At 57.7% G+C, this 27615-nt stretch overlaps 2 protein-coding genes across 3 annotated transcripts in view; one reads left to right on the top strand and one right to left on the bottom strand.

Moving 5' to 3' along the window:
• LRSAM1 (leucine rich repeat and sterile alpha motif containing 1) overlaps nt 1-20101 on the top strand; it is a 32056-nt gene extending 11955 nt beyond the window's left edge. Inside the window, exons 11-26 of one of the 2 annotated variants that reach the window (XM_036416308.2) lie at nt 1397-1527; nt 2609-2638; nt 3227-3349; nt 3599-3738; nt 4523-4567; nt 6155-6225; nt 7384-7483; nt 9356-9443; nt 9803-9877; nt 11115-11195; nt 12633-12728; nt 13894-13992; nt 14875-15006; nt 15212-15293; nt 17552-17697; nt 19359-20101. In XM_036416308.2, coding sequence (XP_036272201.1) covers nt 1397-1527; nt 2609-2638; nt 3227-3349; nt 3599-3738; nt 4523-4567; nt 6155-6225; nt 7384-7483; nt 9356-9443; nt 9803-9877; nt 11115-11195; nt 12633-12728; nt 13894-13992; nt 14875-15006; nt 15212-15293; nt 17552-17697; nt 19359-19484 — 1565 coding nt within the window. In that variant the 3' untranslated portion in view covers nt 19485-20101. The remainder of the gene's footprint in view (nt 1-1396; nt 1528-2608; nt 2639-3226; nt 3350-3598; nt 3739-4522; nt 4568-6154; nt 6226-7383; nt 7484-9355; nt 9444-9802; nt 9878-11114; nt 11196-12632; nt 12729-13893; nt 13993-14874; nt 15007-15211; nt 15294-17551; nt 17698-19358) is intronic. The other variant, XM_036416310.2, reaches the window with a different exon arrangement.
• Nucleotides 20102-21608: 1507 nt separating this feature from the next.
• The window catches only part of NIBAN2 (niban apoptosis regulator 2), a 48634-nt gene continuing 42627 nt past the window's right edge, over nt 21609-27615 (bottom strand). Inside the window, exons 9-14 of the mRNA XM_036416307.2 lie at nt 26595-26782; nt 25724-25879; nt 25139-25255; nt 24866-24973; nt 24059-24170; nt 21609-23578 (exon numbers count right to left, since the gene is read on the bottom strand). Of these exons, the coding sequence (XP_036272200.1) occupies nt 22953-23578; nt 24059-24170; nt 24866-24973; nt 25139-25255; nt 25724-25879; nt 26595-26782 (1307 nt within the window). The 3' untranslated portion in view covers nt 21609-22952. The remainder of the gene's footprint in view (nt 23579-24058; nt 24171-24865; nt 24974-25138; nt 25256-25723; nt 25880-26594; nt 26783-27615) is intronic.

Genomic DNA, 27615 nt, shown 5'->3' with positions numbered 1-27615 from the left:
CAATGCAGGAGCAGAAACCACAGGCATGGAACAGACTGATAAATCTCAGAGAGAGGAGGGGAGGGGAGAGGGCGAGAAGAGATTAACCAAAGATCTTACATGTGTACTAGAGGCCCGGTGCACGGATTTGTGCACCAGTGGGGTCTCTCGGCCTGGCCTATTCCCTCTCACAATCCGGGACCCCTCAGGGGAAGCCAGAGAGCCAGTTTCAACCTGAACCCCGCAGGCCAGGTCAAGGGACCCCACGGATGCATGAATCTGTGCACTGGGCCTCTAGTAATTACATATTGAGGTTATGAGAGTACAATGGACAGGTCTGGTTTAAGGGCCTTAGTGAAACCTGAGAGATGATTAAAACTTAGACCAGAGTGAAGGGTGTTCCTTGCAGATAGAGGCGCATGTTGAGGCCTGGAGGGAAGGCTGGGATTGAGCCCACCCACCAGGCATACTCCCTGATCGGAAATGGAACCATGACCTCATGGTTCATAGGTTGATACTCAATCACTTAGCCACTCCGGCCAGGCTCTGCCTCATTTTTAATTGCTGTAGAGCATTTCACATGGTAGAACCCTTGTTGTGAACTTGCAAGTTATCTCCAGTGTTCTGCTCCCAGAACACTAACCCACACCCCCTGGCCTGGCACTGCATGAGGTTCCTCTAGGTTCAGGCATCAGTGAGGTTGGCACAGGGTGTGGACAGTAACTCCACATTGCCCTCTGAACAGGTTACCCGAGGTTACGTTCCTGTGAGAAGTATGCACCACCCAGTTTTAGTATTTCTTGTGAACTGCCTATTTATATCCTTGGGGGGAGGGTAGCTGACTACATTGAAATCTAACGCTACTTTATCTCAAAAGGATAGGGTACCATCATCAAAGCTAAAAAGAAAAGTTGCCACCTGGAAGGAAATAGTGGCAGCATATAGGCCCAAGGTTATTAGCTATAATATATAAAGAGCACCTACAAATCAGCAAAAATAAACAACCAAATAAAAACGGACAAATTATGCAGTAGAAAACTGCAGGGCCAGAGAAGGCAGGCGTCTCGCCCAAGGTCTCATACACAGGAAATCATGGGTGCAGCTGGGTTTTGAACTCAGCCTTCAACTCCTAATCTCGGGCTTCCTTTTCATCTTATTTCTCCTCGGATGTAAAGAGGCAGGTGGGGGTCCTGTGTGTGTACCAGCTGCAGGTTACTGAGCACTGGCCACATTCTGGGCCAGGCGTTAGGACTGGCGAGGACATGAGGGCCCAGTCAAGGGCAGAGGAGCAGTGGCCTGGCGTGGGGATGTGACAGGATGCCGAGGAGGAGGGAGGAAGGCAAGGACAGCAGGCACTGGCCACTCCAGGTAGCTGGGCTGCCTCCTCCCTCCTGGTCAGCTGTGTCATCTCTTGCAGAGTCGGGGCTGGAATACTACCCCCCTTCTCAGTACCTGCTGCCGGTCCTGGAGCAAGAAGGAGCCCAGAGCTGCCAGGACAGCCCTGACGGGCCCTCGGACAGGCTCTCCAGGGAGGAGGCAGAGTGGCAGGTAAGATGAGCCTGCCCGCTGGCATCTGGAGAGAGGGCCCTGGCTATTGGGAGGATGCTCAGAACTACGGCCATAGACTCCTCCATCAAACTAAAATCTGCCTCCGTCAGACCGACGTGCTTGGTTAGATTGCTTTCACGAGGCCAACCACAGCCCCTGCCTGCACCAGCTCACCACTCGTCAGCCGCATGGCGCCCTCTCTGCCGGTCCCTCTGTCTGGGACTCTCCCCACTCGCCCTCCCCTGCTCACTCAGCCTGTCCCTTCAGCTCTCTGTTTAACATCACAGCCTCTGAGAAGCCCTCCCCACAGGCAGGCCAGCCCCCGTCCGTGTCCGCAGAGGGCCCGTCCATCTGTCTCCTTGGGAGCACTCACCACAGCTCTGAGTTAAAGGAAGAACTGCCTGGGAGAGTTTGTTTCATGTCTGTCTGCCCTGCTGATGGAGCTTCGTGAGTGGCGACCGAGTCTGTAGTGTTTATGTCTCTCTCAGCCAATCCTTGCCTCAGTGCCACTCACCGTGCAGGGCACCTTCACACTCTCAGTTTGGGGGAGTCAGCACCAGCAGCAGGGGGCTCTCCCAGGTCCCTGTCACAGGCCCACATACGAATACAGACGCCCGTCGGAGAGCCTGTGGGTTCAGTTCCAGAAACCGAAATAAAACGAAGATCGCAGCCGAGACATTGCTGCAGTTCACTGAACAAGTCACCTGTTCACGGAATCTGAGTTGTTCCCAGGGCGGTCACCCTTTGAGCCTCCCGGCAGGAGTGTACGCAGCGCCTGTGTGTCTGGGAGCCGGGAGGGGGGGGCGAGAGCCGTGCTGCCCCTGTGTGCAGACACCCCAAGGGCTCAGCTAGTTCGGTCTGGGTCTTCCTTTCTGAGCACCTTCTCAGAGCTGCACCTACCGCTGTCCTGAAGACCTTTCTGTGGGGTACTCTGCCCCTGGTTCTCAACCTCGGTGTCCCCTGAACCACCCACCCCTCGTCCTCACCCCCCCCCCTTCTGATGCGTACTCCGGGGTGGGCCAGGGAATCTGAATGGTGCCGGGCTGCCCACCTGCTCTGACCACTGTATTTCCCCCTCCAGAATAGGTTCTCGGACTATGAGAAGAGGAAGGTAAGAAGTGCCTTTTGCCCTCTGTCACCTTTCTTCACATTAAAGACCTCAATCATTATAAAAGACTTGAGGAAACAAGTCCTTCCTGCCTCTAAATGAGAGGGTAAAGCAGTGCTTTCCTCACAGCGTTGGTAGGTGGTAGAGTGTCCCCACTTGACAGATGAGAAGACTGAGGCTCAGTGAGTTGGAGCTCAAGCTCCAAACCACCGGCCCCTGCCAGCAAACAGCCTGTTCTAGTCAAGGGGGCCCCTGAGGGGTTACTCAGCATTACTATCTACAGCCTAAACCAGTGGTCGGCAAACCGCAGCTCGTGAGCCACATGCGGCTCTTTGGCCCCTTGATTGTGGCTCTTCCACAGAATACCATGTGCGGGCACGCATGTACAGTGCGATTGAAACTTCGTGGCCCATGCGCAGAAGTCTGTTTTCAGCTCTCAAATTTCAATTGGTGTATTATTGATATTTGGCTCTGTTGACTAATGAGTTTGCCGATGACTGGCCTAAACTATTCGGAGTTTCGGGGTGGGGTCCCGTGTCCTGATGCCTGCAGGGCCTGGGCCAGCAGTCACCAGCATCTCCATTCCTGCAGGAACAGAAGATGCTGGAGAAACTGGAGTTTGAGCGGCGCCTGGAGCTGGGGCAGCGGGAGCACGCCCAGCTCCTCCAGCAGAGCCACAGTCAGAAGGACGAGATCCTCCAGTCCGTCAGGAAGGTCCGTGAGTGGCCCCGTGGGATGGGTTCTGGCTGCCCACTCCATACTCCAGGGTCTGGGGGGCCTTGACGGCACCTGGTCCAGCCTCCTTGTATGCAAAGCCTAGCAAGGGGAGGACCCTGGTCCAAGGTCGCACGGAAAGGGCTGGCAGGATGGGGACATTCCCCTGACCCCGCTATGGGGCCCCTCACTGCATTAAGGCATCTGAAGGGGGCCCAGCTGCTCAGGACAGCTGCCCGCCTGCCGCAGGAGCAGTCCCGGCTGGACCACGGCCTCAGTGAGCACCAGCGCTACCTCGATGCAGAGCGTCAGCGGCTGCAGGAGCAGCTGAAGCAGACGGAGCAGAACATCTCCAAACGGATCCAGAAGCTTCTGGAGGACAATCAGAGGTCGGGCTCCCATCCTCACATGAAACCCTGGGAGGAGACAAAGAAGGGTCATTCTTCCTCCCAGGCTCTCCCCCTCCCCAGGTCCCCATCATTGGCATCCAGTCTTGGTGCCGCATTCTGCACCAACTTAAAAAGGCTGATCTGACCCGCATCTCCCAGTTGCCCATCGTAAAGGAGGCTTTAACAAGATATTTTAGGGTTCAAGTAACCTCTAGTGCTGAGGTCAACATTCACCCCATTGGGCGCTCTGCTTTAACCCATCCTGCCCAAGTAGGAGCTGCTGAGCGCAGGCCTTGACCGGACTTGGGAGAAAGGGGGGCAGACAGAGACCTCGGGAAGCCTGAGCAATCTGTTAGGAACCCTGTGAGAAGAGTCCAGAAACAGGTTCCGCCACACCTGCTGTCGCTCCCAGGCTTCCTTTTGCTCCTCACGGGCTCCTCTGCCCTCCTGGGTCGGCCGCTCCACGGGAAAGCTGCCCTCCGCCCGGGGCTTCTTACAGGCCACACACATGTCCATGTCCTCACTCACTCTTTACAAATACTCCATGAAGTGTTTTGTTTTGTTTTTTAATATTGTTTCAAGGCACAGATGGGGAACTGGGGCTTGCAGTGCTTAACTGTCCCGAGACCTCAGCCCTCCCTCAGGGGTGGGGCTAAGACCCCCCCTTACCCCCCTGCCCCCGTCACTAAGCCCCCTCTGCACCCCCGGTGAGGTGAGGGGTGGTTATGTGGGAATCAGCCCTGCTGGTGACGGCTTCAGGGACCTTTTGTGGGTTTCTCTACAGACAAAGGAAAAATTCAGAGCTTTTGAAGTCACTGGAAAATGACAGGTAAGTTTCTGTTCTGGCGCTCTCTCAGCAGGGCCTTCCTTCTGGGGCGGGAAAGGGGAAGGGGAGGCGGCTTTGGCCTTGGAGTTAGAATGTCTTATGATTCTCAAAGATTATGCCAGAAAGTTTTCCCAAAGCTATAAGGAGATTCAGCTCATTAGGAAACATTATGAAAAAGAATCACTATCTGCAAGTTTGTTGTAACACATTCCTGACAAAAATTTAAATGTGAATAAGAATATATCCTATATAATAAAAGCCTAATATGCAAATCAACTGAACAGTGGAATGACAGGTGGAACAACCGGTTGCTATGATGTGCACAGACCACCAGGGGCAGATGCTCAATGTAGGAGCTGCCTCCAGGCCCTAGGCCAACCAAGACAGGTGCCAGCAAGCCGCACCCTGCCCCCCCCCAATTGCCCTGCCGGTCGCCCCACAGAAGGAGACGACTAACCGGTGGCAGCAGCAGGTATAATATTTTGCCATTAAAACACCTTAGGGAAGATTTCCCATAGGGAGTTCCCTCCAGGTGGCACGGCAGCCCCATCACCCCGCCCATTGAAGCTATGGTACTTGCGGGAGCCAGGAGAGGTCAGGGCCAAGCTGAGCTGTGGGGGTGGCATCGTTTACTTGGCGCACACTCTTACTGCAGGGGCTGGGCTCCACGGTGCACGGGGCAGCTTCCCTGAGCAGCCTGCAGTCCTGGGCAGGGCAGGGGGCTCAGAGGACACACGCTTCTTCAGGGAAGCAGGACTTGCAGAAACATGATGGATTATCCTGCAAACCACTCTAACCTGTTTAGCGTGTGTGTGTGTGGGGGGGATGCACACACTTCAGCATGCACATACATGCATGTAATTACCTCTTATGTTTTCATTTATTTTTTATTTTATTTTTTTATTACAGTTTGCGTTCGACACTTTAATTTTCATTTATTGTCTCATGGATGTATTTCTATGCCAACAGCCATATTGTAATAACTATAGGGTAGTCCTCTAAATGGTTATAATGTAATTCATTTAATTAGCCCTCTGTTCATGGGAATTTGTTTCCGGTTTTTCATAATTACAAATACTGTTACGGTGAATATCTCCTCAGTACCTCTATCTGCATTTATGTGAATATTTTTGAAGGACATTGGATAGGTATTGCCAAATTGCCTTCCAGAAACATTTTGCCAGTGTATACTCTTCTCACCCGTCTGTGAAAGTGCCCGTTTCGCCACCTTCATTGCCATCACCTATGGTTGTCAGTTTCCCTAATCCCAGCCGGTCCTCTAGTTGAAAAGATTTTACTTCTTTAGTTAACAGTGATGCTAAGCGTCTTCCCATATGCTTATTGGTCACTTGTATTCAAGCATCAGTGAAATGGCTGTTTGCGTCCTTTGCCTGTTTTTCTAAGGGAGTGTCCACCTTTTTATACAAGAAGCTCTATGAACAGGGCCCCAGGGGAGAAGGGTGTGACGCAGCAGAGCACACCTACGTTGGCACATCAAGGAGGACTTCCTGAAGGAGGTGCTGTTCTTCTGATGGGATGTCCTCTTGGAAATGTGATGTTTGCTGAATAAACGGGTGGATTGTTTTCTAGAATAAGAATGGAACAGTTGATGACCATAACCCAGGAGGAGACAGAGAACCTGCGAAGACGTGAGATTGCCTGTGAGTCTCAGGGTGGGGAGTGGGAGGGGTCCTGGGCATGGAGCCTGGCTGTTTGGGGGGACAGGGGTAGATAGCTCTATTGGTCACCTAGACAGGGTGCTGAGTGTTGACCCCTTGAAAAGGGAAGTATTCATGAGAAATAAGTGGTATATTTAGTGTGATAACATTTTAATTTTTTTTAATTGTGGTAAAATATATACAACGTAAAAGTTACCATTTTAACCACTTTTAATTGTATAGTTCTGTAGTATTAAGCACATTAGAGTACTGCCATTATCATCCCCATCTCCAGGACTTTTCATCTTGCAAAACTGAAACTCTGTACCCACTCAGTAACTCATCATTGCCCCTCCCCTAGTCTCCGGCACCCACCGTCCTGCTCTCTTCTCTGAGTCTGGTTACTCTAGGTCCCTGGTCGACAAACTGCGGCTCACAAGCCACATGCAGCTCTTTGGCCCCTTGAGTGTGGCTCTTCCACAAAATACCACGGCCTGGGCAAGTCTATTTTGAAGAAGTGACATTAGAAGAAGTTTAAGTTTTAAATATTTGGCTCTCAAAAGAAATTTCAGTGATTGTACTGTTGATATTTGGCTCTGTTGACTAATGAGTTTGCCGATCACTGCTCTAGGTGCTTCATGTAAGTGGGATCATAGCATTGTCTTTTTGTTGACTGGCTTCTTTCACTTAGCATGTCCGCAAGGTTCATTCATGTCTTCCCTCTGGATTTCCTTCCTCTTTAAGGCTGAATAATGTTGTGTGGATCTATCACATTTTGTTAATCTGTTCATCTGCCAGTGGGCATCGGGGTGTTTCCACCTGTTGGCTATTGTGAATAATGCTGCTGTGAATGTGGCTGCACACATATCTATTCCAGTCTCTGCTTTCAGTGTTTTCATTTTCGTTTTCAAAAATCTACAAATATGCATTTACATTTCACTGGAAGAATACGTATCAAAAGTGGTAATATCTCTGGGTGACAGAGGATAGGAGATTCTGTGTGTGTTGTTCAGTGTTTTACAGATAATCTTTCAAACTTGTTACTTTTATGGTTTAAAAATAAGATTTCTTTGAAGGGTGACCATCCGGTGGGTGACTAGGCGAACCCTCCGAGGCCGCCCCAGGCGGTGCCCCTTCCTCAGCCCGTCCCCTGTCTCTCAGCCGCCATGCAGCAGATGCTGACCGAGAGCTGTAAGAACCGCTTCCTGCAGATGACCTACGAGACTCAGAGGCAGAACTTGGTCCAGCAGGCCTGTTCCAGGTAAGGTAAGGAGAGGCGTCCAGAGGAAGGGATTTGGGGGAGTGGGCTCTGGGCCCAGGGAGTCCCCGTCCGCCCCCCCCAACCTCAGCCATGCTATAGAGGCAGGTGGTGGCTGGTCTCCATGACTTTTCTAGCTGGGCCTCATGCCATGTGACAAAGTGACAACACCTCGTTTCATTGTGCTTCACAGATACTGCGTTTTTTACAAGTTAAAGGTTTGTGGCAACCATCCTCCAGCAAGTCTGTTGGCACCATTTTTCCTAAAGGCTCAGATGGTTAGCATGTTTTAGCAAGAAAGAATTTTTTAATTCAAAAATGTACATTGCGTTTTGAGACATAATGCTATTGTACACTTGATAGATTACAGTTATGCCAACATAACTCATATATATGCACTGAGAAACCCAAGGTTCTTGTGGCTAATTTTTTTTTAATATATCTTTTTTTTTTTTTTTTAATTTCAGAGAGGAAGGGAGAGAGAAACATCAATGATAAGAGAGAATCATTGACCAGCTGCCTTCTGTCTGCCCCCAACTGGGGACTGAGCCCGCAACCTGAGCATGTTCCCTTGACCAGAATCGAATCCGGGACCCTTCAGTCCACAGTCCGACGCTCTATCCACTGAGCCAAACCAGCCAGGGGCTCTTGTGAATCATTTCATTGCAGCATTTCCTTGATTGTGGTGGTCTGCAGCCAAACCTCCACCGTCACTGAGGTGTCTGTAATCACCAGCACGTCTCATGCCCTCCTGTGTGCCGGGCTCTCGGCCATGTGACATGCAGTAGCTTATGGGATGTCCAAGGGACTACTCCATTTTACAGTCTGACCTCGGGCTCGGATGCCATGTGACACACCCAAAGAAACACAACCAGCAGCAGGCAGAGCCAGGATTCCAACCCAGGCAGAGCAGGGGGGGGGTTGGGGGGGGGGTGCTCCTGGCGGGGGTGCACTCATCCTCGCCAAGGATCCGCTGAGGTCGGGGGCGGGTGCCCTGGGGGACGGTGATGGGGTGCCTTCGATGCTGATAGCCACTCTGGGTGTGGCTCTCCGAGTCCCCCGTGGCCCTGTGGGTGTGTCTGTTGGGGGAGCCACAGGCGTCCGGCAGAGCCAGGTGAGAAAAGCTCAGGAGCCTCAGCCCCAGACGGGGACAGGCAGTAGTCCTGTGCGTCTCCACCCCTCCAGGGGGCGCAGCTGCCAGCCTCCCCTGCGTCCTCAGGTGCGACTCTCGCCCTCTTTCCTGGTGTATGACGTCGTGCTTAGGAGCACGCACTTCTCTTGGTAACTGTGATGTCTTGGGCACGTTGCTTTTCCTTTCTGAGTCCCAATTTTCTTATCAGAAAAATGGAGATAAAGCAGTACCCTCCCCTACATGGCTGGAGCCTCTAACGAGCATAATGTATGCCGCATGGGGCTCAATAAATAGCAGCGATTGTTCTGAACAAACTCAAAGCCAGGACGTACCCGAACATGGACATTCATGAGGTTGCAAGTTTGGATTTTTGTGCCAAAATCACTAGACTTGTTCTGGGGGCTGAGAGCAGACCCACTGCCAGGGCGAGAAACGCCGGGGTGGGGAGTGCAGATGCGAGTGCGGAGGAAGGACAGCTTCCTTAGGTCCGAGCAGCTCGCTGGGAGGCGGTATTCCATAGACACAGACTCCCCGCCCCCAGACACAGACTCTGACACCTCCTTCCGGGCCCTGGGATTCAGACAGACTGTGTCTGCCCAGCCTGGAGCATGACCCCAGCAGGCGCTCCATAAGTACTGTTGAATGAATAAATGGTTTATCTTGATCTCCTCCAAGGTGCCTGGCACATAGTAGGTGCTCAGAAAATGTTGAGAGAGTAAATGAATGTGCTGTCTTTGTGGCAGCATGGCTGCAATGGATGAGCGGTTCCAGCAGATTCTGTCATGGCAGCAGATGGATCAGAACAAAGCCATCAGCCAGATCCTGCAGGAGGTGAGCCCTTGCCCAGGGCATGAGGGCAGGGGCACAGGAAGGGCATGCTGGGGCAGACTCTGCATGGAGCCCTGTCCCAGATACCGTGCGAGACCCCACATGCTTAGTGCGTTTAGTACAAACCACCAGGAATAGGGGCAGGGAGAGGCCTCTGGGTGGGGATCTGGTTGCTGAAATCCAGAGAAGCATCCCCTTTCCCTTTGGCACCCACTCCATGGGGCTCCACCACGAGGACTGAAAGGGCAGGGAGTGGGGGTGACAGCCGTCCTGTAATCACACCACAGAGAAGCCCGCAGAGCACTGCAAGCCTGCCCCCCCCCCCACCCCCGTCGGCCCCGCTCACAGCTGTCTCGTTGCAGAGCGCCATGCAGAAGGCTGCGTTTGAGGCTCTCCAGGTGAAGAAGGACCTGATGCACCGGCAGATCAGGAACCAGGTGAGTGGGGGTCGTGGACCCCCTTCTAGACCTGCCTTGTCAGCCTTCAGAGACACCGAGGCAGCTGGTTACGGTGGAATCCTGGCTCCTCCACAGCTCAGCAGGAGGCCTTCCGCAGAAGCTCCCTTTCCTCCCAGAACCTCAGTCAGGGGCTGGCTGTTCGGAGGTGCCCGAGGCAGCACTGTGGGTGCCCAGGGCTGAGGGGAAGGGCAGCCTCTGTGCTGAGCACTCTGCAGGCAGCCGGCTCAAGCCCCAGTGTCCCCATCGGCTCTGAACTGGGACAGATTGGATTTCCCACCTGAGGGGGCAGCGAGGGCCTGGCGTCAGCTGGCCTGGGCTGGCTTTGGGCAGCCCCCGCTGTGGCCTCTGGGCCCACTGGCTCTGGGCTGGAGGTAAAGTGAGCTTTCAGGCTGTGGGAATGCTCATCCATCGTCCTCAACACTCTGAATTCCACATTCTGCATGTTTTTGTTTTTTCCTTTTTATTCTTTTCCTTTTTGGCCAATACCAGCTTACCTTTTTATTTCCCTCTTTAATTTCAATCCCACATAGCCGGACATGAAGCTCATTCCTCTGACCAGGGGTTGGTGGGGACCTAGCAACTTAGGGTCAGAGGCACAGGCTGTGGGTCAGACCCGCAGGGTTAAAAGTCCCCAGTCACACCCTGGGGTGCGCAGTGACCCTTAGATATTCTCACTGGGAGTGGTTTTGACCCGCCAGGCCAGCTGTTTCCCTTTAGACCCTGAGAAGGCACATCCAGGGAAAAGGCTCACTCACGTATCTGCTCTGTGTCGTTAGGCAAGTTACTTACCCTCTCTGAGCCTCAGTTTCCTTGTCTGTAAAATGGAGGCATTAAAACTTCCTAATAGCCAGAGGAGAATTGACAAACGGATATATATAAAGTGCCCAGCACAGGCCTACCATGCAGAATCCTCAATAAATATCATCTAATACTCCTATTATTATTATTATTATTATTATTATTATTCAGTCACTGCCATGACCCTCTGCTCCTGTCCGGGACAGCTCTGCAGAGGAAGCAAGAGAATTGGTCAGCAGTATTGACCAGGCAGGCGTGTCCACTCCCCTGCCCAAAGCATGCAGGGCCCCTCATTCTAGAGATGCCCAGAAAAGATGCTCAGGACCCCCCACCCCCCTTGGCCGTCAGAGAGCAGCGGCACAGAACTGAACTATGGTTAATGTACATAAAAAAAAACCCTGTCTCATCTTCTGTTTAGATTAAGTTAATAGAAACTGAGTTATTGCAGCTGACACAGCTGGAGTTAAAGAGGAAATCCCTGGACACAGAGGCACTACAGGTATGTAGGGCTCCCTGGCCTGCCCGGTCCCCCCCCCTGTACCCCATGAATTCCCACCTGGTGCCCCATCACCTCTCCAGGAAGCCGGACAGGTCTCCTCCGTGGCTGTGACCTTGGAGGGCGCCCCAAGCCCAGAGGCTGATGGGAGCACAGGCAAGCTTAGGGCAGGCGGGTCAGAGGAAGGAGGGCTTCATTGCCAAGGCTCACCAGGTGCCATCTCCATCTCCGTTTTTCTTTGTTTTGGAGCGGGGCTGCTGCTGAGCTCCCTGTCTCTTTAAGCCATGCTTCTGGGGCGCTGGTTCCACTCACGGGCTGACATCCTCTGGGGAAGGAGCTTTCTTGGTGTCGCAGGGATGTCCGGACGAGAGGGCCCAGCCGTGGCTGCGTCGCTCCCTGCAGGCAGCTTCTCTGCGACCTCGGCCTGCTGTCCTGCTCACAGAGAAGGGGCCGCAGGGACTGGCCGGCGGCGTCTGGCCTGGAAGGCTGGGGCCTGGGTTCTGTGCAGCGCAGTCCCGCTGTGTGACCTGGGCCGGAGGGAGAGGGGCGGCCCTTTCCCTTCCCCGCACCTCAGTCTGGTGGTCCACGGAAGGGCGTGACAGTGGTGGTGAGGACGTGTGCCCCATCCCGGGCCTTGAGCAGAGCCGTCTGCTTTCGGGGGCCGTCTGAGGTTGTCTCATGGCTTCTCCGTGCAGGGAAAGAACACCAGGGTCGGGAGTCCTGGTCTGAGGTCCGCCACGGATGTGCTGTGTGACCTGGGGCGGGTCACTTCCCCTCCCTGGGCCTCCGGCTCTCCCCTCCATACAAGGAAAGTAATCTTGTGGCCCAGCCTGTGTCGGGGCCACGGGAGAGGGTGAGCTGCAGAGGGAGAGTGCAGTGTGAGCTGGAAAGGGTGTCAGAGAGAAGGAGCTGAGCTCTCAGCGCAGGTGCCCTTGTCTCACGCCCGTTCGAGCTTGTGGGCTCCCATTTTGGGGACCCCAGGGGGATATCCAAGGAAAGAGATGAGTGGAACACGGACACACGCAAGGGCTCTGCTCCAGTTTGCATGCACACCCATCCCCGTAGGGCCTTCCAGACTTGGGGTGACGGGCTGACAGCCCTCCCGCCATGCACCTCCCCCACATGCTGTGGGGTCAGTGAGAGGAGGTCAGGTACCCATGGCTTGTCATCTCCTTTGTTTGCTGTTTCTTACCACTCCACCCACATCAGTCATGAGATTCCATGCCTGGCCTTAGCCCCACAGGGGAGGGAGGGGCCGGCTTAGGAGCAGGTGGGGAGGGGAGGCCTGAGGTCGTGGGCAGAGACGTGAGCTGAGGCCGCCCTCCGTGAGCCCCGGCTGTGGAGGACGCAGTGAGGGGGATCCCTCCGCGGTGCCCCGGGACTTGTGGCGCCAGGGCTGCTGGAGCTTCCGGCGGCACTGGGTGCGCTCTTGTGTTGCAGGAGATGGTCGCAGAGCAGCGCTGGGCCCTCAGCTCCCTGCTCCAGCAGCTGCTCAAAGAGAAGACGCAGCGCGAGGAGGAGCTCCGGGCGATCCTGGTGTGTTGGGCTTCAGCGTCGGCACCGAACACGGGTTTGATTGCCCTCCGCACGCTTGTCATTCTTAGGAGCATTTCTGTCACTCAAGTCTTGGTCATCGTAGGGAAATGGAAGAGCAAAGGAAAAGAGTCTCCCTTCGGAGAGCTCTCTGTTGCTGACAGTCTGACGTTCATTTCTCAAACGCTGTGGCGCCCCTTTGTGGCTGCGTGTGCACGTGCTTACACGTCACACAGCGCAGAACCCCGGCGGCCGCTCGCTTCCAGCCGTTCTTCCCGTGTCACCGAAACATCTCTGCATTCTGTTCGCGGCTGCGTTGGGCTAGGCCATCATTCGGCCTGTTGAGCATGTATTATAGATTGCTTCTCGTTCTTGACTTTCATAGGCAGTTCTCTCTGTCCGTCTTTGCAGCTCAGTATTTGAGAACAGCTGAGCCCAGGAGAGGACTTGAATAAGCCTTTGACAGGAATTACCCAGTTGCCCCCTGTTCCCACACGGGTTTCGCGCTGGCACATCGTTAGGGTGGCAGAGCTGCATTTAGGTAGCAGCCAGGTCGTGTCCTCCACATCCCAAGTGCACGTGAGCGGTGAGGACGGAGGCCAGCCCACCGGCTGGGGCTGGGGTTGGTGTCAGGACTGCTCCAGGCGCCTCTGAGCTCCAGGCCCCTCTCAGCTCCAGGAGCAGGCCCTGTGCAGGGTTCAGAGGAGTCTGAGACCAGCTCCAAGGTTTCCGAGCCCGGCGCAAGCCCCAGTGCCATGCTTGTGCCAGTCAGAAGGTGCCTTCCTCCAGAACCCCAGCTGCACTGTGTGCAGATTGTAGCGATGTGGATGGTGCAGAAGCAGCCATATACTTGGCCCTGGGTTCCTGCCCTCGAGGGGCATCTCAGGACTCACTAGGGGAGGGAGCAGCACCTCAGCAGAACATGAGGTTCAGGGCCATAGGTTCCAGGAGAGAGGTGTGTCCACCGCCCAGGCCAGGAGCTGGGAGCCAGCTAGGCCCGGGAGTGACCACCAAAGGGCACTCAGGCCCAAAGGGGGACTGAGGAGGTGCCTGTGTTCCAACCCTGTTCCTCTGTCCACACGCTCAGAGGAGCACCGTTCAGTTATCATCATCGTCATCGTTTTTACTTACCGCTTTCTAACTAACAGCATCACCTTCGTTCTGGCAGACGGAGTTAGAAGCCAAAAGTGAAACCAAGCAGGAGAATTACTGGCTGATTCAGTACCAACGGCTGTTGAACCAGAAGCCCTTGTCCCTGAAGCTGCAGGTACGGCCCGGTGGCGCCGCCCGCACCAGGGCCTCGGGGACACGCTGCCGCTTGACCTTTCCGGCTGCATTCCACTCGGGCTTCTGGTGGCCGGACCCCGGGGCACAGGAGGGACCCCGGGGCACAGGGGCAAGAGGGAGGGTCTGCTCCGGGGAGGGGCAGACAGCTGCCAGCAAAGGGGGCGACAGTGTTGTCGCCGGGCACCTGTGTGGACAAGCCGGATGTGGTCCTGTCTCCCTGTCTATGTCCTCCCTCTCCCCCCACAACACTTCTTTTTTTTTTTTTTTTTTTTAATATATTTTATTGATTTTTTACAGAGAGGAAGAGAGAGGGATAGAGAGTTAGAAACATCGATGAGAGAGAATCATCAATCAGCTGCCTCCTGCACACCTCCTACTGGGGATGTGCCCGCAACCAAGGTACATGCCCTTGACCGGAATCGAACCTGGGACCTTTCAGTCCGCAGGCCGACACTCTATTCACTGAGCCAAACCGGTTTTGGCCACAACACTTTTTTTAACGTTAAGTAAAAATGGAGTCTTTCTAGAACATACTATTTGGCAGCTTCTTTTTCCTCTTGGCTGTGATGGGCAGCTGTCCAGGCCTGGACATGTAGAGTCCACATTGTTTCCCGACAGCTGCATATGGATGGCCCTCTTTATTGAAGCAGCCCCCTCCCCATGGCACTTCAAGTTCACAAAGAGAGCGACAGTGACTTCCTGCACATCCATCTCTGTGCTTACACATGCGTTTTTGTAGGAAAAGTTCCAAGAATGCCTTTGACACTTGGGTTAGAGATATTCACACCCTTTGTTCGCTGATGTAAATAATGGCTTCTTGCTTCTCTTCCCATTCTCGGTGCCCGCGCCTCTGCCTGCGCAGGAGGAGGGCATGGAGCGCCCGCTGGCGGCCCTGCTGGTGGAGCTGTCCGCCGAGCACTATCTGCCCATCTTTGCCCATCACCGCATCTCGCTGGACATGCTGAGCCGGATGAGCCTGGAGGACCTGGCCAAGGTGGGCAGCCTCTCGCGGGAGGTTAGCGCAGCGCTGGGCCACAGGCCCAATCTGGCCACGGTCGCTTGCTCTTCTTGCCGTTCTTGGTGAGGTCTGCTTTAGCCAACATCCCAGGGCGCCCTGGCTGAAGGTGTGAGGCGGGAGTGAGGCGGCCCCGGGGCTCCGGCCCAGCCCGGCCACAGTCTGCTCTCCTCGGACTCTGCAGGTGGGAGTCTCAGAAGCTGGCCTGCAGCACGAGATCCTGCGGAAAGCCCGGGAGCTGCTGGATGCGGCCAGGATCCAGCCAGGTACCGACGCCAAACTGGCGTGTGGACTGTGGTTACTTTTCAGGTGGGGCCCTAAAGGCTGGGTCTAGCCCCTGGTAGTCCTTGAGGTTCCTTCCTTAAAGGAACAGGACACACACATGAGAAAAACAGGCACAAAAACGGGAGTTTCCTTGCAGCATTTCAGGGCCCTCGGCTCCCTGTCCCGTGACCTTCCCTAAACCCACCCTGCAGACACAGAACCACACACCCTTGGAATCAAGGAGAAACCAGCTGAATCCAGGGTGTCTGGGAGGGCGTCTGTGACGGGGTGTGAGGGTAAGTGCAGGTCATATAGGCCAGGAGAGAGCAGTACCGAGGAGGGCAGGCATGGAAACTGGGTTCCTGTGTGCCGAGCATGGTCCAGGTGCCAGGCGGTTGCCAGCCATATCACGTGTACCATGTGTGTCACCCGTTTCCACCCCATCAGGTGGGCATTGTTATCCTCAGTTGAGGGGTGAGGAAACAGGCGGAGAGAGGTTAGCTCGTCTCTCACATCACACAGCCGGCAAACAGCCGAACCACTGGGCTTTGCTGCCCCTCAGGAAAGGAGGCCTGGGGCCTAGGACAAGAATGAAGGAGAGGGCGGGCTGCCAGGCTGGGCAAGCCCACGGAGGGCCAGCCTTGGGCAGGATCTCGTTGGGACAGACTGAAGTGGAGGTGCCAGACCAGACCGAAGGGGGCGGGAGTTCGGGCTGCCTGGCTGGGTCCCCAGATATGAGGGCTGATGGCAGGGCCATGCCATCTGCAGATGCCAGTTTTCCAGCCAATTTTACATCAGGGACTTACTCTACCTACCGTGTTTCCCCGAAAATAAGACATCCTCCGAAAATAAAACCTAGCGCATGGAAAAAATAAGACTTCCCCTGAAAATAAGACCTTGCGCATCTTTGGGAGCCAAAATTAATATAAGACACTGTCTTATTTTCGAGGAAACAGGGTAGAAAAAGTCACAAACTTCAGCCTGTTAGTATCAAGTATTGTGCAGAATAGCCCCCTCCAGATGTATGTCTGCCTCCACTCGGAGTGGAGGTCCAGAAGAGTTTGCCATCAGGACTTGGGGTTGCCCTAACATTGGCAAACGTTAGGATGACAACAGTGCCCACCTGATGGGGTTGCAACAAAGGTGACACCATAGCAGAAGACCCCTGGAGCAGGAGTTGCAGGTACCTTTCACTCCGAGTCCCTCCAGCATCCCAAACCTCTCACCATCTCCCTCCAACCCAGAGCTAGCAGGAGCTGCTGCTCCCTGCCCGGAGCTAATCCCCAGCTCAGGATGTCCCTGCCGCCGTGTGTGATGCCCCGGCTGTGCCCAGCCCACAGGAAGGGGGCTGTGGCGGGATGGTTCCTTCTGAGCTCCAGAAGGGCCAGGAAATCCTCTTATTGCTCCCAGGACTCCCTATGTGTTATGTTAAGTATAGAAGGGCCTCTTAACATGATGACTTGGGGCACCCTGATACCGTTACAGTGTCTAGGGTTGTAATAACCTTTGAAAATTCTTCACTTTTCCCCCCAACTATAAAAAAACTATAAGTCAAACCACAGAATCAGTGAAACATGGGGACTGAGATCAGGGTGGGCTCAGGGCTGAAGACAGACTCAGGGGTGGCGGTGGTGCCACTGGGTGATGATCAGAGCGCCGTGGAAGGGCCACTCTGATGTCTGGCTTCAGGCTGGCGGCTGGCTGCAGGGGAGAGCAGTGGGCCCGCTGGGGGCCCTGCCAGGGCTGCGGGGAGCAGCCGTGGGGATTTCTCACTCCTGTCCCTGCTCCTCCATCACCTGGCCTCTGGGTGAAGCTGAGAGGGAGGCTCCTCCACCCCAGAGCCCCTAACCAGGGGCTCCTGTGCTGTGACTCCACCACCAGGTGGCGCTGTGGCCTTGGGCAAGTAGCTCCCCCTCTCTGAGCTCATGTCTCATCTCTGAAAGTGGCAGCCCTACTTGCAGGATGGCCCTTAAAGGTCCAGGGGTCCTTAGGGGTAAGAGACCCCAATTAGCCAGTGCGTGCCCCCCACCCCACCCCACCTGTGTCCCAGCACTCCCTATTTACAGATGGGGCGGGAGACTCAGAAGAGAAATAAGAGGGTGTGTGGTAAGGTGCTCTCCCCTCTCCCGCCCCATTCTGAGATCAGAGCACCCTCACCTTCCAGCTCAGTGTCCAGTGGGGCAGGCAGGGCTAGGGGCAGCCCTTGGGGTTGGGGTCATTGGGACAGGCCCTGGCTCACCCCTTTCCCTGGTCCCCACAGAGCTGCTGAAACCACCCCCGGCGGAGGCCCTCGGGGCCCCGGAGCCCACGGCCCCTGAGGAGCCTCCTGAGTCCTCGAAGCCCTCGGCGCCGCCCGCGGAGCTGGAGGTGCAGGCCTCGGAGTGTGTGGTGTGCCTGGAGCGGGAGGTGAGTGTGGAGCAGGAGCTGGCCGCCCCCCGCCAGCCGGCCCCCTGCCTGCGGCCATCCGGGCCTCCCCAGGGGTAGTCTTCCCAAACACTTTCTCTACTCACATAAGTGTCTGGTGCTCATTAGAAACTGTGGAAAACACAGGAAATAAAAGTGACCCATGATCCCATGACCCAAATATGAGCAATGCTAGCATCATTTTCTGGAACTTTTTTTTTTTTTCAAAGAGGGTGTTTTCCCTACTTAACAAATACATTAAGGAAAATTTCTCAAGTCCTTAAACATCAACAATACAATTTTCTCTGAAGAGGCTATTTTAAAACCGTCTAAAAAAAAAACCCATTACAACATTCACTCTTATTGTAAAAATTAAACAACACAACATATAAAAATTTTTATGGTTTTTTCCCCCAGAAGGTTTTTAATATATTTTTTTTATTGCTGGCAGTATTATGGTTGTCTCCCATTTTCCTCCCTTTCCCTTCCTCCCAGCCATTACCCATCCCCCCCAGGTTTTGACCTCTCTATTGCCCATGTCCATGGGCTCTGCATATAAGTATCTAAGTTCTTTGGTTGATCTCTTCTCGTCTCCCCAACCCCACATCGAGGTATGTCAGTCTGTCCCATGCCTCCCTCCTTGGGGTCTTTGATTTTTATGGTTTCATGGCTTACATTTAAGTGTTTCATCCGTTTTGAGTTTATTCTTGTGGATGGTGTAAGTTGGTGGTTTAGTTTCATCTTTTTTTCATGTGTCTGTCCGGTTTTCCCAGCACCATTTGTTGAAGAGACTATCTTTACTCCATTGTATGTTCTTGCCTCCTTTGTCAGGTATTAATTTGCCATAACAGTGTGGGCCAATTTCTGGAGTCTCTGTTCTGATCCATTGGTCTATACTGTTCTTGTGCCAGTACCAGGCTGTTTTGCTTATAATGGCTTTGTAGTATAGTTTGATATCTGGTATTATGATCCCTCCTACTTCATTCTTCTTTCCCAAGATTGCTGTAGCTGTTTGGGGTCTTTTATGGTTCCATACACAACACAGCATATAAAATTAAAGCTCACCCTCCCTCCACCATGCGATCCTACTTAGAAAAGGCGGCCATGTTAGGGCATTTGATTTCCCTCTGTCTTCACCACACATCGGGGGAGGCGTGATATAGAAGGATTCATTGGTTATAAATTTAACCAAATTCCTGCTTTGGGGTCGCATAGGTTGGCTTCCAATTTCATTTTACAAACAGTGCTGAGCTGCGCAGCCTGGAACGAGGTGGGAGCACACCTTGACTGTTGTCTTGGTCAGTTCCTGAAAGGAGGAAACACGCAAAGCGTAGACGTGGCTTCTAGGCCGTAATGTTGGAATTGCTGTTAGACTGGGGGCTGGGCAAGTGTACACAAAACAAAAATTGGGAACGGCATCACGGCCGCCACCCCGAGGGAGGGTGGCAGGCAAGTAGTAAAACATGGAGCGTGTAATCCAGTTTCATATTAGAAAGAGGGGGCAGGGCTCCCGGGCACGTATAGATTGTTAACAAAACATGGAGGAGGGCGATCGGCCAGCAGAGGCAGGTCTAGATGTTCACCTGCTGGGTGGCTGGTGTTCCTGGATGGTTGAGGGTTCGGAACCACCAGCCGCAGAGCCCAGACGCCCGCTCTCTCCTCAGGCCCAGATGATCTTCCTCAACTGCGGCCACGTCTGCTGCTGCCTGCAGTGCTGCCAGCCGCTGCGCACCTGCCCGCTGTGCCGCCAGGAGATCGCCCAGCGCCTCCGGATCTACCACAGCAGCTGAGCGCCCGCCTGGCCCCCGGCCCTCCGGCCCACGGCCACACCTGCAGGCCCAGGGCTCCAGCTCACCCTGCTCTCCCCAGACCAGTAAGGGCTCTCTGTCCTGGGCCCCACCCTACAGCCCAGGAGGGCGCCCCCTCCCTTGATCTCCAAGCAGCTGGCCGGCTGGGCAGAAACGAGCGTTCCTAGCTGATGACCTGGACACTGTGGAAGAGGGGAGCACTCTGGGACTGGGGAGGGTGTGGAGGGCAGCGGTGGCACCCTCTGAGCACGGGACTGAGTGTCCTGGCCTGTGTGCTCCACCCTCCCCAGCCGACTCCGGCAGGCACCGCCCCTCCAGGAGCCTCGGTGTTGTCAGGGGAGCGCAGACAGTGCTGCCCCATGCCCAGGGGGTGGGAGCCAGGGGGCCCTGATGGGGGGAGGAGAGGCCACAGGCCGCCACAGGCTGTCCGATCGGCGGGAACGTGGTCAGTGCGGGCCTGTGCCTCAGGCGACGTCAGCCCCTGCTTGCCTCCTCACTGCTCTCCAGACCTGCACCACCTCTCTCAGTGCGGCCCAAGGGCAGGCGATGCGCTTTGCAGACCCGAAGCAGGACTGCCAATAAACCCACTCCCAGCCCGCTGCTTCGAGTCATCACTGGGTCCTGATGGAGGGGAGGAGTCCAGGGATGGAGTGGGGTCAGGGAGGACTGCACCTCGGTCAGAAGGAAAGGGAGGAGGCAGAGTCATTCCCCAACGTGAAGTTTCGCAAACCCCTGCGGCGGGTGGAGAAACGGCTCAGAGAGAAGGGCACAGGTGTCAGCGGAGCAGGTTGCGCTGTGTCAGGACCAAGCTGTGGTTATGCCCGGCTGAGGGGCTGGTGCCCGGACCTGCAGCTAGGAGAGGGCAGTGCAGGCTGTTCATTGCAGTCCCAGGAGCGTGCACCTTGTTCTGGCTGTAGAGTGACATGCTGTTGTGCCTTTTCTGGCACATGGTTTTGAGCCACAGGCAGAGCTGTCTCTGGGCTGGAGGCAGGCCGGCTCAGGTGCCTGGGCTCTGCCGCTGGCTGTCCCCCGTGGGCCTGGCCGCTTCCCGTCCTATTTCCCATCCGTTCAATGCTGGGCATGACGGGCCCTGATGGAGACCGGTGGTCACCCCAGGGGCAGTGCCCAGAGCCAACTGGACGCAGGGGACAGGCCTGGGGTGGCAGAAAGGGCCCTGGGCCTCAGTTCCCCTCCCTCTTGGGACCGCCCATCAGTCCTGCGGGCTGAAATGGACAAAGGCTCCTTGTGTGAGTCCCGTTTTCCAGGGGGGAGCTGGGGCCTCTTCCTGCGATGCCTCTCTCCCCCTCCCCACTCGCCCTGCTGGCTCCCCTAGTCAGGGGAGGCGGAGGCCTGAGGTGGGCAGAGCCACTGTGCAGAGCACGTTTGTCCTGGGAGAAAGGACTGGCGATTCCCCTCGTACAGGCGAGGCGCCTGAGGTGGAGTTAGTGACTCGCTGAGGACGGCGCCAGGCCGTGGTGAACCCCTGGTCTGTGGCCCCACAGCCCCTGCTGTTCCACACCCAGCCCTCGTGGGCGAGCCCGCAGCCCCTGGCCACCATGGGCAGCCTGGTACCAAGAAAACCAACATCCGCTACAGTGACGCTCCCATCTACCCAGGAGGAACGTGTCTTTACCCGTGGAAGAGGCAGCCGTCCCCACCAGTTGTGTGTGTGTGTGTGGTGGGGGGTCCCTCAACCTCAGTTTATGCATTGGTGACATGGTGATGATGGCACCGCATGCTGGAGCTGCTGCCAGGTTCTGGTCCTGGAAGGTGCCAGCCCACAGCAGGTGCCGTGTGGTCAGGAGTCTCGCAAACATGGCATCGTTGTTTGGGTCCAGCATGAGCCGGAGGCCCAACCCAGCTGTGGGTGCCCCACGGCCACGGGGCCTTAAAACTGCCGGGAGGACCCCCGCCCAGACCGAGCTGAGGAAGCGCAGCTGCAGGCAGGCAGTCACCGTGCTCTGTCTGCCCTCTGAGCCTGTCTCCTCCTCTGTCCAACAGGGGGAGCTGAGTGAGGACTCTGACCTGGAGTCCTCGGGCAAGTGAGCCAGAAAGCCAGTCTCCGGCCAGAGGCCAGGCCTCCCGCCAGCACCACACAGAGCCGCCGGCTTTAAATAAAGCATTTATTGATTAGTAGAAGCTTGAACAGTTCGCTTAATGTTTTCAATACAATGTCTGGGAGGAATGATTGGAAAACCCCAAAAGAAGGCACTAGAGGAGGGCATCTTAAGACGGAATGTGTTGGTAGAGGTTTGGTGAGGTGTTTGAACTTCCGGCTGCAGGGTGGGGCACTGGCACCAACCACTGCCGTCCACCCTGGGGTCCAAGGCCCGGGCCCGGAAAGCGGATCGAGGGGGCGTGCAGGACTTATTGGCCCACCCCGAGGACCCTGTCATCCAAGCAGCAGGGGCGGGGCCTGGGACTGCCAGGCCGGGGGTTGCCTCAGCCTGACCCTCACCCCCAGGGACGGGGCTGAGGACAGTTGGGCCCTCAGTGACTCACATTTGAAAACGGGCCTGGAATGTTCAGGCTGAGGTGACTTGAGGACTCAGGCAGCAAGGGCCGAGCCTCAGCCTGACCCCAAGCCCTCAGAGCGGCGACCAGTGGTGCTCTGGAGGGAGCCGCGACCCTCAGGAGCCCTGAGCTCCCGCTGCAGGCAGCTGTACCTTGGAGGTGGCCCTTGGAAGACAATCCACAACCCTGCCCTTGAGCGGGGCCGCTGCCCTCAGCCCAGCCCAGCAAGCCTCAGGCCAGCCCGGCCTCCAGCAACCTCTGCCCTCTGGCCTCCTGCTTGCATGGCTCATTCTTTCCTGCCCTTTTCCTGCCCTCAGACACTTCCTCGCCCCAGACCAGCATATTCCAGCCCCAGGCGTGTGGCCCCTCCCCCCACCCTCCAGCCTGGCTCTGGCCTGAGGACCCGCCTTATGATTCCTCATCCGGGTGGGGAAAGCCAGGCCCCGTCCACTCCAAAACTGGCTTCCGGGCCCTGCCTGGGAGAGCAGAGGGGAGGGGGCCCAGGGCCGGGCCTGGACGCTCCATGTTCCTGGTTCCAACGAGCCCTTGATGAGAGGGGAGGAGCCGCGTGGGCTCTGAGTCAGCAGACGATGCCTTTACCTCCCTCTTCGCCAGGATAGCAAGACCCTTTAGGGAAACGGGCCAACGAGGAAAGGCAGGAGGGGAGGACCGAGAGAACCGGTGCTCCCCAGGCCCCTCAGCTTTGCTCAACCCCTAGCCAAGCAGGAAAGCCGAGATCACCCCACAGAAGAGAAGACAGCAACGAAGTACGACAAACCCAATAAAGTGACTTCAGGCGGGCCGGTCCCTGCTCAGCCCGGGGAGCCGCCCCAGCCCCGCCTGGAGGCACGAATCCAAATCCCAGGAGCCAAGCTTGCCGGTGCCTCAGGGGGAGGGGCCTTGTGCCGTGTCCAACAGAAGCTGGGGGCGACCGGCCTAGAACTCAGTCTGCACCCCGGCGCTGTCCTCGGTGGTGGTGTGGATGGGGGGCCGGCCGCCCGGGCCGGACTCCTGCTCCCCGGTCTCCTGGTCGTTGGGCTTTGGAGGCTCAAGGTCCACAGCCTTGCCAGGCGGGAGCTGCTGGAGGGGCGAGGCCCGCGGAGAGGCTGCAGGCGGCGAGGAGGCTGCAGGCGGCGAGGAGGGCGGAGGTGGTGAGGGCGCAGGGATCGCGGGCAACGGGGCCCCGTTGAGCAGGGGGCAGGCCGGCGGGGGGCTCTCGGCCCCACGATCCTGGGCCAGCAGGTCCCGGACCTCGGTGACACTGTCCGGGGACGCCGGGGATGGTGGCTCGCGGCCAACCTCGAAGGGCAGCCCCGCCTCCTCGTCCTGGACCACGGACACCACCTGCTTGGCGCGCCGCCGCTTCTCGGAGAGGGTGGCCGCCTCCGGGGCCCGGGGGCCGGGGCTGCCGCCGCCCCCGCCGCCGTCGCCGCCGCCGTACTCCTCGCCCCAGTTGATGGGCGAGCCCTCGGCCAGCAGGTGCAGGTTGGGGTCGCTGTTGTGCAGGACCACGCTGTCCCGGTACAGGTTGTGCTTCCGCTGCACGGCGGCCTCCTTCACGGCTGCGGGGCCAACGGGCGGCGTGAGCACATGTGCCCGGGGACACGCCACCCCCCTCCGCGGTGCCCAGGTGCGGCCAGCATCACCCCCAGAGGCCTCCCCCGGCCTGCGGGGTGCTGTCCCTGGGCCGGGACTCGTTCCAGGCCTCACTGCTAGGAAGGAGCCGCCGTGACCCTCACCCAGAGCCCAAGCTGGCAACCACCGTGCCACCCCGTCACTCATCTGACACGGCCCGAAACTAAGGCACAGAGACTGGGCGCTGCCCTCCTGTGGCTGCACAGCCCACAGGCCGACACCTCATGACACCTCATGACTGTCTCTGCAGCTCACTGACCCCACGAGAACGGCCTCTGGCGGCCTCCTCCATCCCCCTCCTGGCAATAAGAATCCCACCCGGCACAGCGGAGGTGGGGGTGGCTGCCCCCACCCCCACCCCTGCTCCCAGCGACACCCCCCCCCCCGCACCCGGGGCTGGCACGCACCCTGCAGGATGTCCTTCATGACCGTCTGCAGCACCACCTCCTCGTACGTGTTCTCCACCAGGATAAACCTGGCAAAGTCCTCGAAGATCAGCTCCTGGAACCGGGGCAGCTCCTGCGAGGAGAGGCGGGCAGGGGGCGGAGGGGCAGTCAGGGCCTGGCGGCAGAGGGTCCGCGGATCCCACCGGCCAGGGCGCTGGTCAGGCTGGCTCCGCTCCCGGGACCGGGAGGGGGGAGCTGTGGGCGGGGCTGAGGGGGCTGTGGGCGGGGCTGAGGGGGCTGTGGGCGGGGCTGAGGGGGACGGGGGGGGGGACCTGTGGGAGGGGCTGAGGGGAACGGGGGGCGCTGTGGGAGGGGCTGAGGGGGCTGTGGGAGGGGCTGAGGGAAACGGGGAGGGGCGCTGTGGGAGGGGCTGAGGGGCTGTGGGAGGGGCTGAGGGGGCTGTGGGAGGGGCTGAGGGGAACGGGGAGGGGCGCTGTGGGAGGGGCTGAGGGGCTGTGGGAGGGGCTGAGGGGGCTGTGGGAGGGGCTTAGGGGCTGTGGGAGGGGCTGAGGGGGCTGTGGGAGGGGCTGAGGGGAAGGGGGGGGCGCTGTGGGAGGGGCTGTGGGAGGGGCTGAGGGGGCTGTGGGCGGGGCTGAGGGGGACGGGGGGGGGGGGACCTGTGGGAGGGGCTGAGGGGAACGGGGGGGGGGGCGCTGTGGGAGGGGCTGAGGGGCTGTGGGAGGGGCTGAGGGGCTGTGGGCGGGGCTGAGGGGGCTGTGGGAGGGGCTGAGGGGGCTGGGGGAGGGGCTGAGGGGCAGGGCTGCTCACCGACTTGCAGGTGGGGGCCAGCTTCTTGAGCAGGAAGGGGATGGTGATCTGCAGCAGCGCCTCCCGGAAGAAGCGCTTCCGCACGGAGCTGCTGTCGTAGTCGTATTTCTGCCGGGAGAGAGAGGGGGGTTCTGAGCCGGTGGCCCCTGGCCCTGGCAGGAGGGTGGGAGGCTGGCGGTCTGGCCTCAGCCTCTGCGTCCTCATTTGTACAAGAGGGCGGTGGCGCCTCCCTTAGGGGCAGCCATCGTGGTGCCAGCCGGGCAGACCCCTCACCTTCAGCACCCGCTCCAGGATCCGCTGGATGGACTTGCACAGCTCCTCCTTGGTGGGCCCCTTCCCCAGCTCCTGGTGCAGGAGGGTCTCGAAGGTGTACACGGCGTTGTCCATTTGCTGCGGGACAACCAGGGGACACGTGAAGGCCCGAGTGACCTCAGGCCCCGAGTGACCGCTGCGGCCTCCCAGGGCCCTCAGCCAGCTGTCCCCAGCTCGCCGGAGGAGCGGGCGGCGTGGGCGCTCACTGCACCCCCGCCTCACAGCGTCACTGTGCCCACGGGTGCTGGCACAGGGCTGGACCCGGGCAGGCCCTGCCTCAGGGACAGAGGAAAGAGGCTCTGGGCCCTGCAGGAAGGGCTTGGGAGTAAGGAAAGGAGGGCTGCACGGAGGAAGGGGCTTCTAAGCTGAGACTGAAAGATGAGTTCCAATCAGCCAGGTGAGCAGAGACAGGTGTTCCGAACACACGGGCCGGGCGTGGGTGCCGGGCGCAGGAGAGGAGGGTGGGCCCGGGTGGGGGCTCTCCCGGGAGATGGGGGCTGTGGGAGGGAGAGGGCGAGGGGTGTGCGGGAGCAGCCTCTGGCCCACCTCACGCATGTGGATCTGTGCTCGCTGCTTGAACACGGATGTGCTGGACACGTCGAAGCGCTGCTGCAGCCCGTCCAGCCGCAGCGGCTCCATCTTCTCGTAGCAGCTCTGCATCTTGAGCGGGTGGTACGCCAGCTGGGACAGCTTCTCCATGTACTGCGGGGAGGCGGGACCTGAGCTGGGGCCACCTGCGTGGCAGGCCACCCCAGGCCCACACCTTGCCTGGCCCTCGGAGCCACGGCCCCGGGGCTGGGACCGGAAGCCGGAGGAACAGGGTCCAGCAGCACAGCCTGGAAGCTGCTGGGTCCTGTTCCCTCCTGGGCGCGGGGGGACCTGGGCCAGGGCACTCGGCCTCTCTGAGCCTCAGGTTCCTCAGCCTCAGAGTCCCACGGCTTCTCCTGACCTCTAAGTTCCTTTCTGGTTCTCAGACTCCATGGTGATGTCGTCTGGAGACTCTCCAATTTAAGGTAGAGAGGAGGCTAAGATGGGATCTCTCTCTTCACCTGACAGCCATGTGGGCTCCAGGCAGCCGAGTACTCAGAATGGGGTCTGTGAAGGCGTTCACCCCAAGAACCAGACAACCGAGGGACAGGGAGAGCTGGGCCGTCTGTGCGCGGGGCACAAGAATGGCTCGCCGTACCTACTTCTACCTTAACCTCACACCTCGTCTCTGCACTCGCCTCTGCTTCCTCCTCTCCTCCCCTCTCCCATCCTCCCTCCTTCCCTCCCTCCCTTCTCTGGTCTGCTGTTCTACAACCCACTCGGCTTATAAAGGCTGGGGGGGGTCCCCTTCCCTTGATGCCGGCCCCCAGCAGCCCCAGCCCGCTGTGCCCGGCCCCTCTGCCGGCCCGGGTCAGGCGGGGGGCCTCACCTCGCCCAGCTTGTCCACCCCGCCCTCGTTGATGACGTTCAGGTTCATGTCGGTGACCTCCTTGAAGAAGACGTCCCGCACCTCGGTGAAGCCCTGGCTGGTGGGCACCATGAGGGCCTCCAGGATGGAGGGGATGTAGGGCTGCACGTGGTTCCGCACGCAGATCTCCGCCTTGGGGAGGATGAAGGCTGCGGCGGAGAGAGCCGGTTAGCGAGGCCCCGGGCACTGCCCGCCCGCCCAGCCCCTAGAAGCAGGCTGTGGGGTGTTGTGTGTGTGTTTTTTAAAGAAACCAAAGCAACAAGCAATGGCTCCAGAGACAGTAAAGACACACGTGGATGGAGCCAAGTGGACGGGGGGCTCTGAGACGGCCCCTCGTCTCTCTGAAGCGGTGGTGAGAGTCGGAGAGGACTGCGGCCTGAGGTGCTGGCCGTCCTCCGTTAGCCAGAGGAGGGAGAGAGCCCCTTTGGGCCTTGCTCATTGGTTTAAAAGAAGAAAGAGCCGAAGCCGGTTTGGCTCAGTGGTAGAGCGTCGGTCTGCGGACTGAAAGGGCCCGGGTTCGATTCCGGCCAAGGGCATGTACATTGGCTGCGGGCACATCCCCGGTGGGGGGTGTGCAGGAGGCGGCTGGTCGATGTTTCTCTCTCATCGACATTTCTGGCTCTCTATCTCTCTCCCTTCCTCTCTATAAAAGAATCAATAAAATATATTAAAAACACACACACACACTAAATAAATAAATAAATAAATAAATAAAAAGAGAAGAAAGAAAGAAAAATACTTCGGTAGATCCAGTGAGCCTCTGGGCTTTGCAAAGGCTGAGCCCAGCCCTGCTCTGGCATGACGTGGCCTGCCTCAGCGGCCGTGCGGAAGGCCATGACCCCACCCGGGGGCTCTGACGCCCTCCCCCCCCACAGAACCAGCAGCAGCTCCCGGGGGCCTGTCCCCTCCCAGTGACACAGCCCGTGAAGGACTCAGGCCGAGTTGTTATGGTGACAGGGGAGGGAAAGGGTCCCACCTGGGG

This window comes from Pipistrellus kuhlii, unplaced genomic scaffold, assembly GCF_014108245.1.
Source record: "Pipistrellus kuhlii isolate mPipKuh1 unplaced genomic scaffold, mPipKuh1.p scaffold_m20_p_53, whole genome shotgun sequence".
NCBI lineage: Eukaryota > Metazoa > Chordata > Mammalia > Chiroptera > Vespertilionidae > Pipistrellus > Pipistrellus kuhlii.
Note: the sequence above shows the minus strand (reverse complement) of the source record. Positions and strands in the feature narration are given on the sequence as shown.